The 14,543-nt window shown below is 46.7% G+C and overlaps 2 protein-coding genes and 1 pseudogene across 2 annotated transcripts; 2 read left to right on the forward strand and 1 right to left on the reverse strand.

Moving 5' to 3' along the window:
- Positions 1-4,668: 4,668 nt before the first annotated feature.
- Positions 4,669-11,360, reverse strand: LOC125534845 (receptor homology region, transmembrane domain- and RING domain-containing protein 1-like). Its single transcript, XM_048697922.1, has 5 exons — positions 11,300-11,360; positions 10,830-10,876; positions 10,678-10,699; positions 7,175-7,562; positions 4,669-4,814 (listed from the first exon to the last, which is right to left on the reverse strand). The coding sequence occupies exons 1-5, from the start codon at positions 11,358-11,360 to the stop codon at positions 4,718-4,720; spliced, it is 615 nt and encodes a 204-aa protein (XP_048553879.1). The 3' UTR covers positions 4,669-4,717.
- Positions 8,425-10,642, forward strand: LOC125540531 (annotated as a pseudogene).
- Positions 11,361-12,078: 718 nt separating the features above from the next.
- LOC125535343 (ent-kaurenoic acid oxidase-like) lies at positions 12,079-14,192 on the forward strand. Its single transcript, XM_048698394.1, has 5 exons — positions 12,079-12,708; positions 12,826-12,975; positions 13,054-13,578; positions 13,680-13,798; positions 13,915-14,192. The coding sequence occupies exons 1-5, from the start codon at positions 12,118-12,120 to the stop codon at positions 14,015-14,017; spliced, it is 1,488 nt and encodes a 495-aa protein (XP_048554351.1). The 5' UTR covers positions 12,079-12,117; the 3' UTR covers positions 14,018-14,192.
- The last annotated feature ends 351 nt before the right edge of the window (positions 14,193-14,543 follow it).

Genomic DNA, 14,543 nt, shown 5'->3' on the forward strand with positions numbered 1-14,543 from the left:
TATTTGCTCTGTACAATTGAATGGAGTATTAAGCAAGTCTGTAGCGCTGCACAACTCCTGAGCTTCTTTCTTGAATGCCATATTTGCTGAATTTTCGAACGCAAAATATTGCTAGCTGCATGTGACGTTATTAGTCTATAAAGAATTCAAGCACAGTTGTGTCATCGACTGAATTTGCTTGAAACTGATGGAAGAGATAATTGGATTGTTTTACTCTCAGGCTAGCGTGTGTGCCCCCACTCGTGGCCCCGCCTCGTCAGCTAGCGTTGGCCGTTCTTGGCCCGGTAGGCGCCGCGTCTACCTCGCGCGTGACGTAAGCTCTTGCGTAAGTGAGGCTCTACTCAACAGCGGCTCAGCTTTCCAGTTTTTTGTAGCACGGATCGTGTCGACGAGACTGCCGGCCTTCCAATTCCGTGGCTGGGAGGAAATTCAGCCGGAACCTATATACTCGCATCTGCGTTGTACTATTTGGAAGTTATTATTATACTTTCTCCGTCTCAAAATAAGTGACTCAATTTTATACTATAGATAAGTGACTCAATTTTATACTATAGCTTTAATATAAAATTAGTATAAAATTAAGTCATTTATTTTGAGACGAAGGGAGTATTTATAATAAAGTTTTTTATGCCATGCCAATGACATCCATGGGGGAGACGTGCTAGGGCCACCCACGTCATATATATATGCCCTCCTGTCCTGGCATTTGGTGCAGAAACATATTCTCCACCCCTTTGCCCTCTTCCTCTCCTCATCAGAGTCTTCTTTCTTCTCCATCTGGATCGGTAACATGTGCTCTTCTCCCCCTTGTACCTCGTTTCCTCTTCGTCCGTCCATGTAACCATGGGTCTCTCTGCGGCTCTCGCCCGACATAGATTTGCCATCCGTCGCAACATGGAAACCAGCCGCCATGACAGACGGCACGACTGATCTTTGTATTGCGACGGAGGGAAAATCCGTAGAGGGTATTGTCGACATCGGCCGGCATGTGGTCCTTGTGCTGACAAGATATCTCAACAGAGGGCAAATCAACAGGCGGCACGGTTCTTCCGTGTCTTTAGAGGTAGGAGTAAATGGCATGGAAGAAAGAAAAAAACAGGAGTCACTCGGTAGCAGGCAGGCCTATGTAGCCCACAGCCCGACGCGATGCCACGAGCCCAGACTGTCCGACCTTTGCAGCCCGACGCCCTGCCGCGAGCCCCAAACAAGCGACTGGACGGCCCGGTCTGCTGCCACGAGCACCCACCCGACCACCCTCGGATCGGATCAGACGGCCGAGAAGAAACCCTTCCCGACTAGTACAAATAAGACATCTCTCGGCTAATCCCCTCCTCCCCGCTGCGCCGCCGCCAGCCTCGCACCCCTTTCCCACCGCGCCGCCGCCACCTCTCGTCACCATGGAATCCATGAAGTAGGTGTCGGATTCCCCTTCCTCGCCGGATCCCAAGGACAGTGGTGTTTTTTTTGCTCCGCTACCCCCCCCCCCCCCCCCCCCCCCCCCCCCCCCCCCCCCCCCCCCCCCCCCCCCCCCCCCGCTCCCTCCCATCTCCCCTCCTCTGGTCTCAGATCAAGAGAGGTTTCCTTCGACGCGGCAAAGCACGAGAGCGTCCGCAAGGGAGGCGTCGTCGGGAGCAAGGACGGGATGACTGCCGCCATCACCTACGTGCAGCCGAAAGGTACGAGCTGATTTCGTCGTTGTTCCCGTGATCGATCGTCTTCCCTGCCTGCCTTGGGTTCGGGCGCTCACGATCCGCTCGGTTTCTGCTTGTGCGAGCGTCCTTTTCGACCCTGCTGAGGTCTCCAAGATGACCAAGGCCGATTACTCCGACATGGTGCAGAAAGCGCTGGGGCATGACAGCTTCGAAAAGAAGGCTTAGTAGGCGTTTGCGTGTCCATCCAGTTACTGCATGTACATAGTCTGCCGTCACTAGTTATGGATAAAATATCTCGCTACTAGTACTATGCCTGCCCTCCGTCCAGTTGATACTCTGCCGTTTTGTCAGCTTGTTGGTGGTACAATGCTGCGTTTTGGTTGCCTATTCCTACTACATACTAGTTTTATATTTCTACTTGCCTATACTACCCTAGCTTTTGTTGGAGACTGGCATTTTGCTTGATTAATTATGGATGAGTCTGTCCTTTTCATATCTTGTTGCTTGCTAGTACTATCGCGGAAATGCTTGCTTGCAAATTCTTCCCATTAGGAAATTATTGCAATCATTATCTTCACCCCTGCATGATTCGCTCTGTTGGTTTGCTCAAGTTACATGTTTATCTCAGTTGCAACTTGATTGTGTAAAGTTGGCTGCCACAAAACACTTATTGGTGGGGATCTAAATTCTACCACTAGTTTACAAGTAAACCATTTCATTTCAGTTGAACAACCTGATACTAATTACTTCTGTCTGAACATCATTGCTAGAACTTGGATGCTGATACTAATTACTCCTGCCTGATCCTTGTTTGGAGAGGTTAATTTTTGGGGGAAATCGGTGGACAAGGGGCAGCGATCAGAAAAATCGGTGGTGGGATTTTCCATCGATCGATTGCGCCGGTGAGGGACGAACGACGTACGAACTGTCCCTTTAGGAGTAGAGATTATATTTGTACTAAACTTTCATATTTGCTCCCGTAAGAAAACTTTCATATTTGCTTATTTTTTTTACTTAAGTACTCCCTCTGTCTCAAAATAAGTATCTCAACTTTGACTTTGTACTAACTTTAGTACAAAGTTATACTAGAGTTGAGACATTTATTTTGGGAGGGAGGTAGTATAAACTAGACTATTATGCATTTCTATTAAACCACATATATAATATTGTTTCTAATATGGAATTATATTGTTCTTTGTTATACATTCATAAGTTTTGGCATTGACAAATACACACACCATGCTATGTTTAAATAATACTTTCTCCGTAAAGAAATATAAGAGCGTTTAGAACACTAAAGTAGTGATCTAAATGATCTTATATTTCTTTACAGAGGGAGTATGTTGTAGAAGAAATCATTTCCTTCTTTTGAGACAATGCCCCTTCAACGTGTGGACAAAGACACAATTTCATATCTTCACTGATTTTGTAAGGCACATGCGTCAATTATAGTGTGTATATGTGTGTTCATGTACATTTTATTTTATCTTAAATATATTGACCCATTTATGCAAAGCATACGATTCTATAAATATCTTGATAGCGATTTCTAGTGTATGATGATGTGGATGATTTTATTAAAGGGTATGTCGTTCGTCCCACACCGATGCAATCGATCGAAAGAACAACCCCTACCGATTTTTCCTCTCAAAAGCCCATGCTCCACCCCATACAACAAAAAACGGGTGAAGAGAAGCACCCAACGCACACCCCTCCCGGCCCGTCCAACGATCCCTAGCCTCACAACTCCTCCCACACGCCTCCTCTCCTCTCTTTGCCCCGATCGATGGCGCCTCGAGGTCCAACTGATACTGAGTTCACTGACACTTTTCATTTTAGTCTCATGTTTAGTTTGATTTGAATAATAAGGGCATGTCCAACACGGACGCTAGCGCAGGGGCGCATAGATATCCTGTTCAACTAGCAGATCCACTTTTAATTCCTGGCATCCCTTAAGCATCGATGCAAGAAGTAGCAGCGAGCGCTTCAGCCATTTTTGCTGTGCAGGATAACACACGCCGGTTTTATTAGTGCCTATATACTAGCGCCTTGCATTGAAACAAACCAACGCTTAGATAGTTTTCTAATTTTATGATATATTTTTATTTCCCTAAGCGCCCGTATAAGCGGCTTGCATTGAAGATGCCCTAAATGGGTCATTTTGGGACAGTGGAGTCATATATAGATGGGCACATGCAGCAGCCTACGACGACAACTAATAACTACTGTAGAAAACAAGAGAAGAAAGTGTCCAACGCATGAACTTCCCCAAGTAAGCTATGCAGCAGTGCGGGGCTGCGGAATTAACCTGGTTACCTTGAATTCAGGGAACAGCGCACGGGGCCGATCATCAGATACGTAAAAGAGCATAGATGGAGTACAGGAGCCACTCTGACTAATGCTAACTTGGGTCCTATTTCAACACGCACACAAAGAAAACAAGCAGCAAGCCTAGTAAGCTTTACCTATGAAACAACAAAACAAAAAATCTCTCGGAAAAAGGTTTGTCTAAGGGGCATTTTGTATTCCTTAAACCATCGGCACGCTAAATCACCAACTCGAACACCGCCAACAAAGTCTGAGTTAACCAACCCCATCCATCACAGACCCAATGCAAACTTGGAGAGTTCATGAGCTACTTGGTTACAAGAGACACCACATATCTACAATTACCCATGGGCAAATGGGCCTTAAGCACCGAAAGACCAAATCAGTACTCCCCCACACCCTATTCAGGAGAATCAAGAAATGCATGGGAAAGAAGCAATTGAACTTCTGACTGACATATAATTACAAGAGGGCTTCCATATACTGCACTTCAATTAAACAATTCATCTCAATGTTAACGACATAAGGCAATCTTCTACTGGGTATTAAGACGGGCCCAGTCTCACAAACCGCTGCCCGTACCTCGTCCTGGTGATAAAATGCTCACATGATCTTGGAACCCAGCTAACAGAACAACCAGTTCAGCATATTTGGATGCAACTGCCATGCCGCCCAGCACTTGTATGCAGCAACAGAGGCTTGCTTATTCACCTGAGATTTAGTCCAACCTTGCCTGCTTATTCACCTGTGAGTACCTCAAGTTTGCATACTGGGCAAAATGTGCCCCACTTTGTCAGCCAGGGATCAATACACTCCACATGAAATTCTGTAGAAAAAAATTGTTCACCACAAGAGAGTTAGGGGATTATCAGAAGTAAGAAGCTTCAGGCATAAATTGCTGACGGTGGAAATCATTGCCTGGCTCCAACATGCAACAAAGCTATTCCTATGTAAGAATGAGCGACACATATTGCAACGCAGATATGTTGCCTATGTAAAACTTGTTGCGGCAGAAATGCAAATTTTGCTTGATGTCCAGTTTCAAGATGAGCAACATTGGATATCGCATGAGCACTTCAAATCAAGCAACACAAATATAGGATACTAAGCTAGATTTTTTTCATGTGACATGGCAAACCAAATATGTTAAACATGGTCTCAAAATTTTCCTTCCGTCAGTTGTGGCCTTTATGCACTACTCCCTCTGTCTTCGATGCAACTACCTCTCTTCTAAAATATAAGACGTTTTTGTAGTTCAATTTAAACTGCAAAAACGTCTTATATTTTGGTACGGAGGGAGTATATTATATAGGGCGGATTTTGATTGTTTAAGACAAGGCTTTAACCAACAATTAGCCCATTAGTTTAGTCTGTGTGACGTGTATTCAGAACTAATTACCTACGATTGTGATTCTGTATCAAATAAACCACATATTAATGAAGTAATTGTTGGTCAAAGCCTTGTCTTAACCAATCAGAACATGCATCAAGACAGAGGGAGGTACATATTGATTGATTTCTTGAAAACTACACTCCTTTTTTGGCTAAATGTGAGGAAAGTGCGCCATTAAGATCAAGCTGTAACACTTGATTCAGAAAATTACTCCTTTTGAATCTGGGATGGAACTTAGATCCGGCTCCTCCTAGCAGTGACACCAAATGAATGCCACACAAGTAGCCTAGGCCCGCACGATGTAACAACCCATTCTCTTTTTCCATTGCTACAATGTAGAGCCTAGAGGTGTGTTCCCTCGAAGATCAGAAAAGGTATAGTGTTTTGAAACAAGGGTCCGAGAAAAGTGTAGTTTGTAAAACTTGATCCTAAATCTGTACTATCTTGACATTTAGCAAAAAACAATGTGTAGTAAATTTATTCTTAAATCATTAAAGCTACATAGATACTCATATTGGGGGAGTTACATAGGTATTGGTATTTATATTCCCAACAAAAGAAGCAGCGGCCATAAAAACAAATAGTCAAGTACTGAGATATCACATGCTCTTACCATATTTGCACTTTTTTTTTTAAAAAAAGGAGGAGGACCCCCGGCCTCTGCATCTGGGCGATGCATACGGCAATTTTATTAATTATTCTCACAAGACCTTATAAAGTCATACAACAGTAAGACTAAAGCCACCGTCTAACTCCTATCCAAATGATGAAGGGGCGCTGATAGTCTGGGCCTAATACCAAACAGACATCCGCAGCCAAACCTAAACATCTAAGACCCGAGGTCCCAATCAGGACGCCTGTCGGGTATGGGGCACCTACCAGTCCGGCACACTCCTCAACCAGGACGCTTGCCGGGTATGAGGCCGCCGTAGCTACCTGCCACCAATCCATCTTTAGTGATGTACTGCTGCACCACCTTGCCCGGCCTCTCTGCCATCGACGCCACCACGACGCCTAATAACGTCACCCTCCTGCACGAGTCCCTCGCCACACATCGGGTGCCGAGTCTCCACTGCGCCATGCCGCCAAAAAACGCCACCATTAATGTGCAGGATGAAACACTGCTCCACCAATTATTTCGTCCACTGGTCCCTCGAGCCCGTGTACACCTCCAAGAATGGCGCCACAAGAGGGAAACGACACAATAATGCCGCAGTCATCCGATCTACTGATCTAGGGTTTCCCCGGAGGTAGCAGATAGTGGCCTGAAGCTTCTCAACAACGATGCCTTCAACAAGGGAACGACATCGAATAGTGCCGCCATCGCCGGCCTCGGCTGCAGCCGCGAGCAGGTCTTCACCCAGATCTGTTTCAATTGCCTCCATCAAGCGTCTTGTGCACGCATCGTCCACCACCGCGGCCGCGGTGTCGCCCGTCGCGAGTCCACAGCCGCCGACACATCCTTCGCCGTCCGGGGCCGCCGCCCCGGGATTCAGCCCTCGCTGGCCGCCGGAACGAAGCCACCGAGCCCCATCGAGGGCGGAGAAGCTAGATCCGGCCAAGCCCGGCCAGGATCCGGCCTCTCCTCGCGCTGAAGCCACTCCCGCGGCCCTGCATCTCGCCCGCGCCCGAGGCAACGCAGGCAGCGCATGCGTGCGCAACGCCGCGGAGAGGGGAAACGCCCTGCCGCCACCTTCCCTGGGGCGCGCGCGGACTTCGCCGGCGGCCCCTCCAGCGGCGGCGAAGCGAGGGAGGGGCGAGGGGGATCTGGCGGCGGCGGCGCTAGGGTTCCCCCGTGTCGCATGGGAGAAGTCTAAGCATGTCACCATTATCATAGTCTTCTAAACAAATGGCACAAGCTTCTTCACAATTGTTGCCACTTGAGCACGGAGCTTTATATACCAAGGACGAAAGCTTTTCCACCACATGCTTCTTGATATAAGGTGGACGATTATCAACTCCATGGCGTAAAAGTCGGCAGTTCCGAGCAAAAAGAAATGAAGCTACAACTGATATGATGACAACAAGTGATACGAACGACATCACCAACACTGTCCCTGCAGTCTCATCCATCGACGAGTTTATACAGCATTCCGCATCTTCGCCTCTGGCAAACTTCTTCAAGGTTTCCCCAGCCATTTTGGATACGAATACCGGAGGTATGTGTATGCCCTCAGGATCACCAACCACTAAATTAAGACAACGGAGGAACTAAATATCCTACAAAGTATCTCCAACAAGAACTAAATAAATGAAATCACAAAAATGTGTTTCTGAACACCATTAGGACAAAGTCATTTAGTTGTGTCCTAACATTGATAGCCGGACTTAACCTAACGTTGAATTAATCAGATTCTCATTAATATCAGCAACATGTCTGTTTACCTTCAAAGCACCACTTGATGGCTTGTAAATTATATGGAATGCTAGGGTTAGTTCAACTATGTCTTTCTAGTGATAACAAATAGAACAAAATTCCTTTTCTTAAGACTACTAGTTAAAGTTCATAAGAAGTAATTGCATCCAGACCTTTTGTTTTGCCAGATCAATGTTTCTCGGAAGTATGACTGGGCAGTTCACTTCAATTTGAGTGCATGCGGAGGCAGACCGTTGGGAGTCAATCCTTTCAAGAACTCGGGAGCATAGTAGCCATATGGGTCGTCCTCTACACTGTCAAAGCTATGGTAGATTACTTCTTCTCCCTGGAAACGCTCTGTCATGCATATGTTTATCTTGTCCACGTTGTCGTTTGTGGTAGAGAGGATTGTGCGAGAAGTCATGTAATTCGGATCAGACATGTCATCTAGACCAGGAAATACATGGTCAATTAGCTTCTCCAGGTAGTCCACCTCGCCTATAGACGGCACACAAATATCTTCAGAGAGTCGTATGTTGCCTTGATCATCACCTTCCTTGGTGCCATTGGCTACCCTTAGCAAGTAATCCGCAAACCACATGTCATTATCCTATACAAATGCACGCCTATCAATGATTGACAGTTCATACATCTTATCCTATAGCAGTGTGTGATGGTCAGTTTGTAATACGTATATGAGATGGGTCGCGAGGAACAAGGAGATCCCACTCCGCAAATTGGGCGTGAGATTCTACTTGATGCGTTATAACTGTTTGTCCGTCGGCAGATCCGTCGCCGGCGCCATGCTGTGTTTTGATTTTCGGCCGCAAAAATTGGATTTCGGCTGAATTTCGGCCATTTCGGCCTGAGGCGAAAAGTATATTTCAGCCAAAATTGCTCAAATTTGGCAAATTTTGATCAAATTTAAGTTAAATTGCAGTCAAAATTTAGTCAAATTTCAGCCGAATTTTTTGAAAATGGCCGAAATTCGGCCATCTCGGCCTAGGGCGAAAAAAAGCTCAAACCGAAAATCAAAACACAGGCGCCATGGCGACCCAGAAGGTCGAGGCCGCCGAGTTTGATATCCTGGCGGAGAAGGCTCGTGTCAATTGCACTCCCGACGATCTCCTCAAATTTGCCAAGCAGTTCAATACCTTCCTTGCTGATTGTCCAGACGCATTTGCTCGCCTCACACGGCTGCGGTTGCACACTATGATACAGCATGTTTGGTTGGGGGTAGTTAGAGCTAGGGAATGGGAATTGAAGGGGTATGAGACTTTAAATCTGTTGTTTGGTTAGGGGGATTGGGAATTGATAAGGAAATAGTCATGGGATTTGAGACTCCAACTCCCACTGTTTTATTAACAGGGGAGGGGGTGGGAGTTGGAAGGAAATTGTTTTAGTGAGTCAATCTTAGCCCTTCATCATAACTTACGTTAATTTTCCTTGTCTATTTCCTTGTCAATTCCCACGAATCAAACACGGGAATACAATTTCTCATCAAACTCTCACACATAATTTTCATCATGCGCCAAACAGAGGATTGGGAATAAAACGATTCATCCCATATCTAATCTCAATACAACTCCCTACATTAAACTCTCATTCTCCTTCCCATTTTTTACCAAACACGCTGAGGTTTGCTAAACCGGACATACCAAACATCCTAAGCATTTGCAAGCGGCTGCGCTCTCTGCGTTTCTCCCACTGCGACGCGGGGATCGGCTCTGTGCTACAAGTGGAGCATGCCCGACTCGTTGAGTTGGTGATTGACTATGGGAATTTTGAGACAGCTCAGCTGCGCGCCAAAACTCGAAAGGATGAGCTATAATAATTGGAACTCTGACGGAGATTCCCTGTTTTTCGGCTTTGTCCCGCGGCTCTCGGACCTAGATCTCACCAAGGTTGGAACTCGTTCCAACAAAACTCTCGAGTTAGGCCAGTTCCTTGCTAATGCCCCCAACATAAGCAATCTGCATCTGGATTTTGAAAGCGAAAAGGTACGTATGTAATAACTGTATTAACTTAAGCAAGTCTTGGCTGCTAAAGTTTCTTTAACAAGTACTCCCTCCGTTTCTTTTTAGTCCGCATATAAGATTTGGTTAAAGTCAAGTTTTGTAGAATTTGACTAATTTTATATTAAAAAATATAAACATTCACAATATGAAATTAATATTATTAGATACACCATGAAACGTATTTTCATACTATATAGTTTTAGTATTGTAGATGTTCATATTTTTTATAAAAATTTGGTCAAACTTGTGTAGTTTGACTTTGACCAAATCTTATATGTGGAGTAAAAAGAAATGGAGGGAGTATGTCTTGGCTGCCATCGGAGAATGGAATTTATCTGCAGCTGGCACTCACATCCTGATTTGCTTTTTCCAGATTTGGATTCTACCAGAATGTCCGAAACTGCTCACACCTCTGCTCGGCAAACTACGGGTTGTGAATCTGGACAATCTTCCTGAAGGATGTGATATTGCTTGGACAATGTTCATTCTTGAAGCCGCACCCTTCCTGGAGGACCTATGCATCACAGTATGGGATCATTGGTGCATCATGGAAACTGACAGGAAGCTTCGGAAGGCACATGGCTATTGCGAGAAAGAAAATGTGGAGTGGAAACCATCTGTTTCTGAATTCAAGCATAAGCATCTGGCTAAGCTCACCATCTACGGCTTCCAACCTGACTTCAACTTCGTCGGATACATCAATCGTGTCGTCGAAGCTGCAGTGAACTTGAAGGAAATATCTCTGCACGACAGGAAGTCATGCAATAGCTGCGGGAACTTGGATCCCAAGATCAAGGTTAGCCCGCCAAAGTGTTCGCGGACTCGGGAGGAGAGGGAGCTTATTACAGAGGTGTTGGGGCTGGCTTCATCTGAGATGGTTTACTTCCGGTCCTAATTGCAATCCCTCCAATTAAGTACTATTCAGTAAACTATCTGAATAAACCGAGGCTCTCTTCAGGATAAAAGGAGTGATTGGCCAAAAACTACCACTTTAGAGGTTTGCATCCCACTGAACTATCACTTTTTAAAAAGTGACCGAAAACTACCAAAAAAGTTTAATTTTGGTTTCCAGATAAGTCAACCTGTGGCTTGACAGGCTTCAGAGCTGATGCTTGGTACGTATATTGTACTGTAGTCAGGTAGTCAGTAGTTGATATGCACGCTTACATCTTTATTATCCTATTATCTTGAAATAGTGTGACAAGTTAGATGCATTGTAATGATTTTGGTCCCACCCTGATATGATAACAATTTGTGTCCGTGGCAATACTGATTAGAAACAACTGGTGCATCAGATTTAGTCCTGGGTATTGTTTGGAAGTTTCTACTGTTGAGCCACCACTGAGATGTTCATTGGGAACACGCACGAATGGTGTGACCGTGAGCACCAAATTTACACATGAGCTTCAAGTATAATTGTACAACCTTATCGTCAATTACAAGGGAGTGCTCCCTGTTTTGATCCTTTATTTGTATATAAATTTAGTTAGAAAGTGCACTTAGGATGTCCAACTGAACTTTGTGAAAGGCTTTCAGGATTGGGTGCTCTTACCTCTTAATGTAGGTTTAGGGACGCAGGTGGACGTGTCCGCAAAGCCTAGATCTGTCTGCATTGATCTTTTTTTATCACCTTTTTTATAGCAGCAGAGATTAGCTTATTTTTGGCAGCACGGACGTGTCCACCTGCATCCTTACTCAGGGTGCTAGCTTCCCCCACGATGCCAAACAATGGATAAAATCATTGTTTTGACCCTTTTGAGTAACTTTAGCACAAAACCTCAAGGAAAACTTTAGACGATTTGACCCTTTTTTAAAACGCCTAGCATCCTGGTATTTTTGCTATACTATGCGACATGTGGCACTAATCATTTGGAACAATTAGTTTAGCTTTCATTGGCTAGTGCTCGGCGTTGGAACCTAGCTGCGAGGGTACACACGGCATGGCATCCACCGGCGTGAACAATCACGCTAACTAGCTACTTCTTTTCTCCTGTAATATAAAAATGTTTTTGACATTAGTGTAGTGTTAAAAAACATTCTTATATTTTGGAACAGAGGGAGTAGCTAGCAAAAAACATGTGTATGTGCCCGATGCTATGCTGCCAAAAACTACATACATATCGTATAGAAAAATACTATCCAGCCGACGCACACAAACCCAAAGAGATTAGGATCGAGCATGCAATTGCGATGTAATTTCTCTTCTCTGCCTAGTTTTGTTCCCACGTGCCCCCACACCGCAACGGATCAGCCGCTCGGAATCCTCGCTTCACCGTCTATATAAACCTCCATTATCGTCTCATCCAACATAATCATCACCAAGCAGACCGATCCAGCTTCAGCTATCTATCTAGTGGCACTAGCAGATCGATGGCGATGGTGGTGGGAGGCATGGGCGCGGGCGACTTGGCATGGTGGCTGGGCCTCGTCTTCGGCGCGGCCCCGCTGCTCTGCCTCGCCGTCTGGCACTCCGCCGACGCCTGGTACCGCGCCGCCTTCTTCCTCAGGCACAGCGGCCGGCGGCGCCTCCCGCCGGGCCACATGGGCCTGCCCTTCCTCGGCGAGACGCTCTCCCTGCTCTGGCACTTCAAGCTGGCGCGCCGCCCGGACGCCTTCATCGCCGGCAAGAGGCGTGCGCACGGGGCCGGGGCCGGCATCTACCGGACGCACCTCTTCGGCTCCCCCGCCGTCATCGTGTGCACGCCAGCCGCCAACAAGTTCGTGCTCCAGTCCGCCGACAGCTTCGGCGTGCGGTGGCCCATGCCGGAGCTCGTCGGCCACACCTCCGTCGTCAACGTCGAGGGCGCCAGCCACGCCAGGCTCCGGGGGTTTATCCTTGCCGCCATCAACCGTCCCAGCTCGCTACAGACTATCTCCACTGTTGTGCAGCCGCGTGTCGTGGCGGCGCTAGCGGCGTGGGCCGACATGGGGACCATCGTCGCCGCCACCGAGATCAAGAAAGTAAGAAATCATAAGCCAGTTCAGTTCACCGTGAGCATGCATGCATGCGTTTTTCTCCATGTCAGTCAGTCTGTGTCGACCTTAGTTTACTCCTTACACTGGAATTACATTGGACAGGTGACGTTCGCCAACATCTGCAAGATGTTTATAAGCATGGAGCCGTCGCCATTGACGTGCCAGATCGACCGGTGGTTCGCCGGCTTGGTTGCTGGCCTCAGGGCATTTCCCTTGGATTTTCCAGGGACGGCATTTCATGGTGCTCGCAAGGTATATATGTTCTCATCTTGCTCTTGTTTACAAGTTTATTTAGACTAGCATACTGTACTAAATTAATGGCTTGTGTAGTGCCGTCGGAAGCTCAACGCGGTCTTCAGGCAAGAGCTCGAGGCAAGGAGGAAGGTGGACAAGGAGTGCGACGATCTGATGAGCGGGCTGATGCACATGGAGGACGAGCAGGGGAAGAAGCTGAGCGACGAGGAGGTGGTGGACAACATCGTCTCCCTCGTCGTCGCCGGCTACGAGTCCACCGCCAGCGCCATCATGTGGGCTACCTACCACCTAGCCAAATCCCCCGTTGCCCTTGCCAAGCTCCGAGAGGAGAACATGGCATTGAGCGAGAGCAAAGCCGGCTCACCGTTGATGATCACCCACGACGACCTCCCGAAGATGAAGTACACAGCGAAGGTGGTGGAGGAGACGATCCGGATGGCCAATATCGCGCCCATGGTGCACCGTGTGGCCAACAAGGACGTGGAGTACGGCGGGTACATGATTCCGGCAGGGTGGTCGGTGCTGGTGTGGGTGAGGTCGCTGCACACTGACCCCAACTTCTACCATGATCCCCTCACCTTCAACCCCGATAGATGGGATGTAAGCACATTAACTATACCTGGTTATGTCATCGATCATTCATCAGCTAGCTAATGGCAGCGAAGAAACTAATGGATGAATCAATGGACGCATGCATGCAGGAGCCGGCGAAGCCAGGGACGTACCAGGTGTTCGGTGGCGGCTACAGGATCTGTGCCGGCAACATGCTCGCAAGGCTGCAGCTCACCATCATGTTGCATCACCTCTCCATTGGATACGAGTGAGTGCTAATATATTAACTAAACTCTTATTTATGCATATAATCACCACCATAATATATATGTGAGCAATATAACTCATTTGATAGTTAACAGCATATGTGATCATTTTATTCAGATGGGAGCTGTTGAATCCGAATGCGGAGATCGGTTACCTTCCACACCCAAGGCCGATGGACGGCGCAGCCATGGCCTTTCTGAAGTTCAGGCCCAACGCATGATCAAATGGCAATTCTGGTCAAATGAACCAGTCTAGCTATTGTAGTGCATGCATGCATGTATGTTAGCAAATTTGTGAGAACTGCATCAAAGTCTGTTTTTTAAAAGAGACATTGTTGAGAATGCGGCGTTGTCTCTAATCTTTTTCTTTTGTTGAAACGAGGCAAAAGACTTGCCATTTTTATTAATTAAGAAAAGAGTGAGAATTTTCCGGTTAATTGATGGAAAAGCGGGCTAAAACCGATACAGCCCAACCCACATGACATGGTAATCACTGGCCAACCTGGCCACTGACATGAAACATGACATGACGACACATGCCAACAAATGGCCATACACGTAAGCAAACGACAGCTCCAACTTTCACAACGAGCCTCACAAGAAAATATGTGGGTCTTGCGCCGATCATGCGCTCTGCAAACGACAGATGCATGGAACAAGCGGCGGATGACTCAAAGTATAAGCAAACACGGCGTTGTACCGTAGCGTGTGCTTCACATCAGAAAGTATCTTCCAGGCTACTTTCAC

Source organism: Triticum urartu, chromosome 2, assembly GCF_003073215.2.
Source record: "Triticum urartu cultivar G1812 chromosome 2, Tu2.1, whole genome shotgun sequence".
NCBI classification, from domain to species: domain Eukaryota; kingdom Viridiplantae; phylum Streptophyta; class Magnoliopsida; order Poales; family Poaceae; genus Triticum; species Triticum urartu.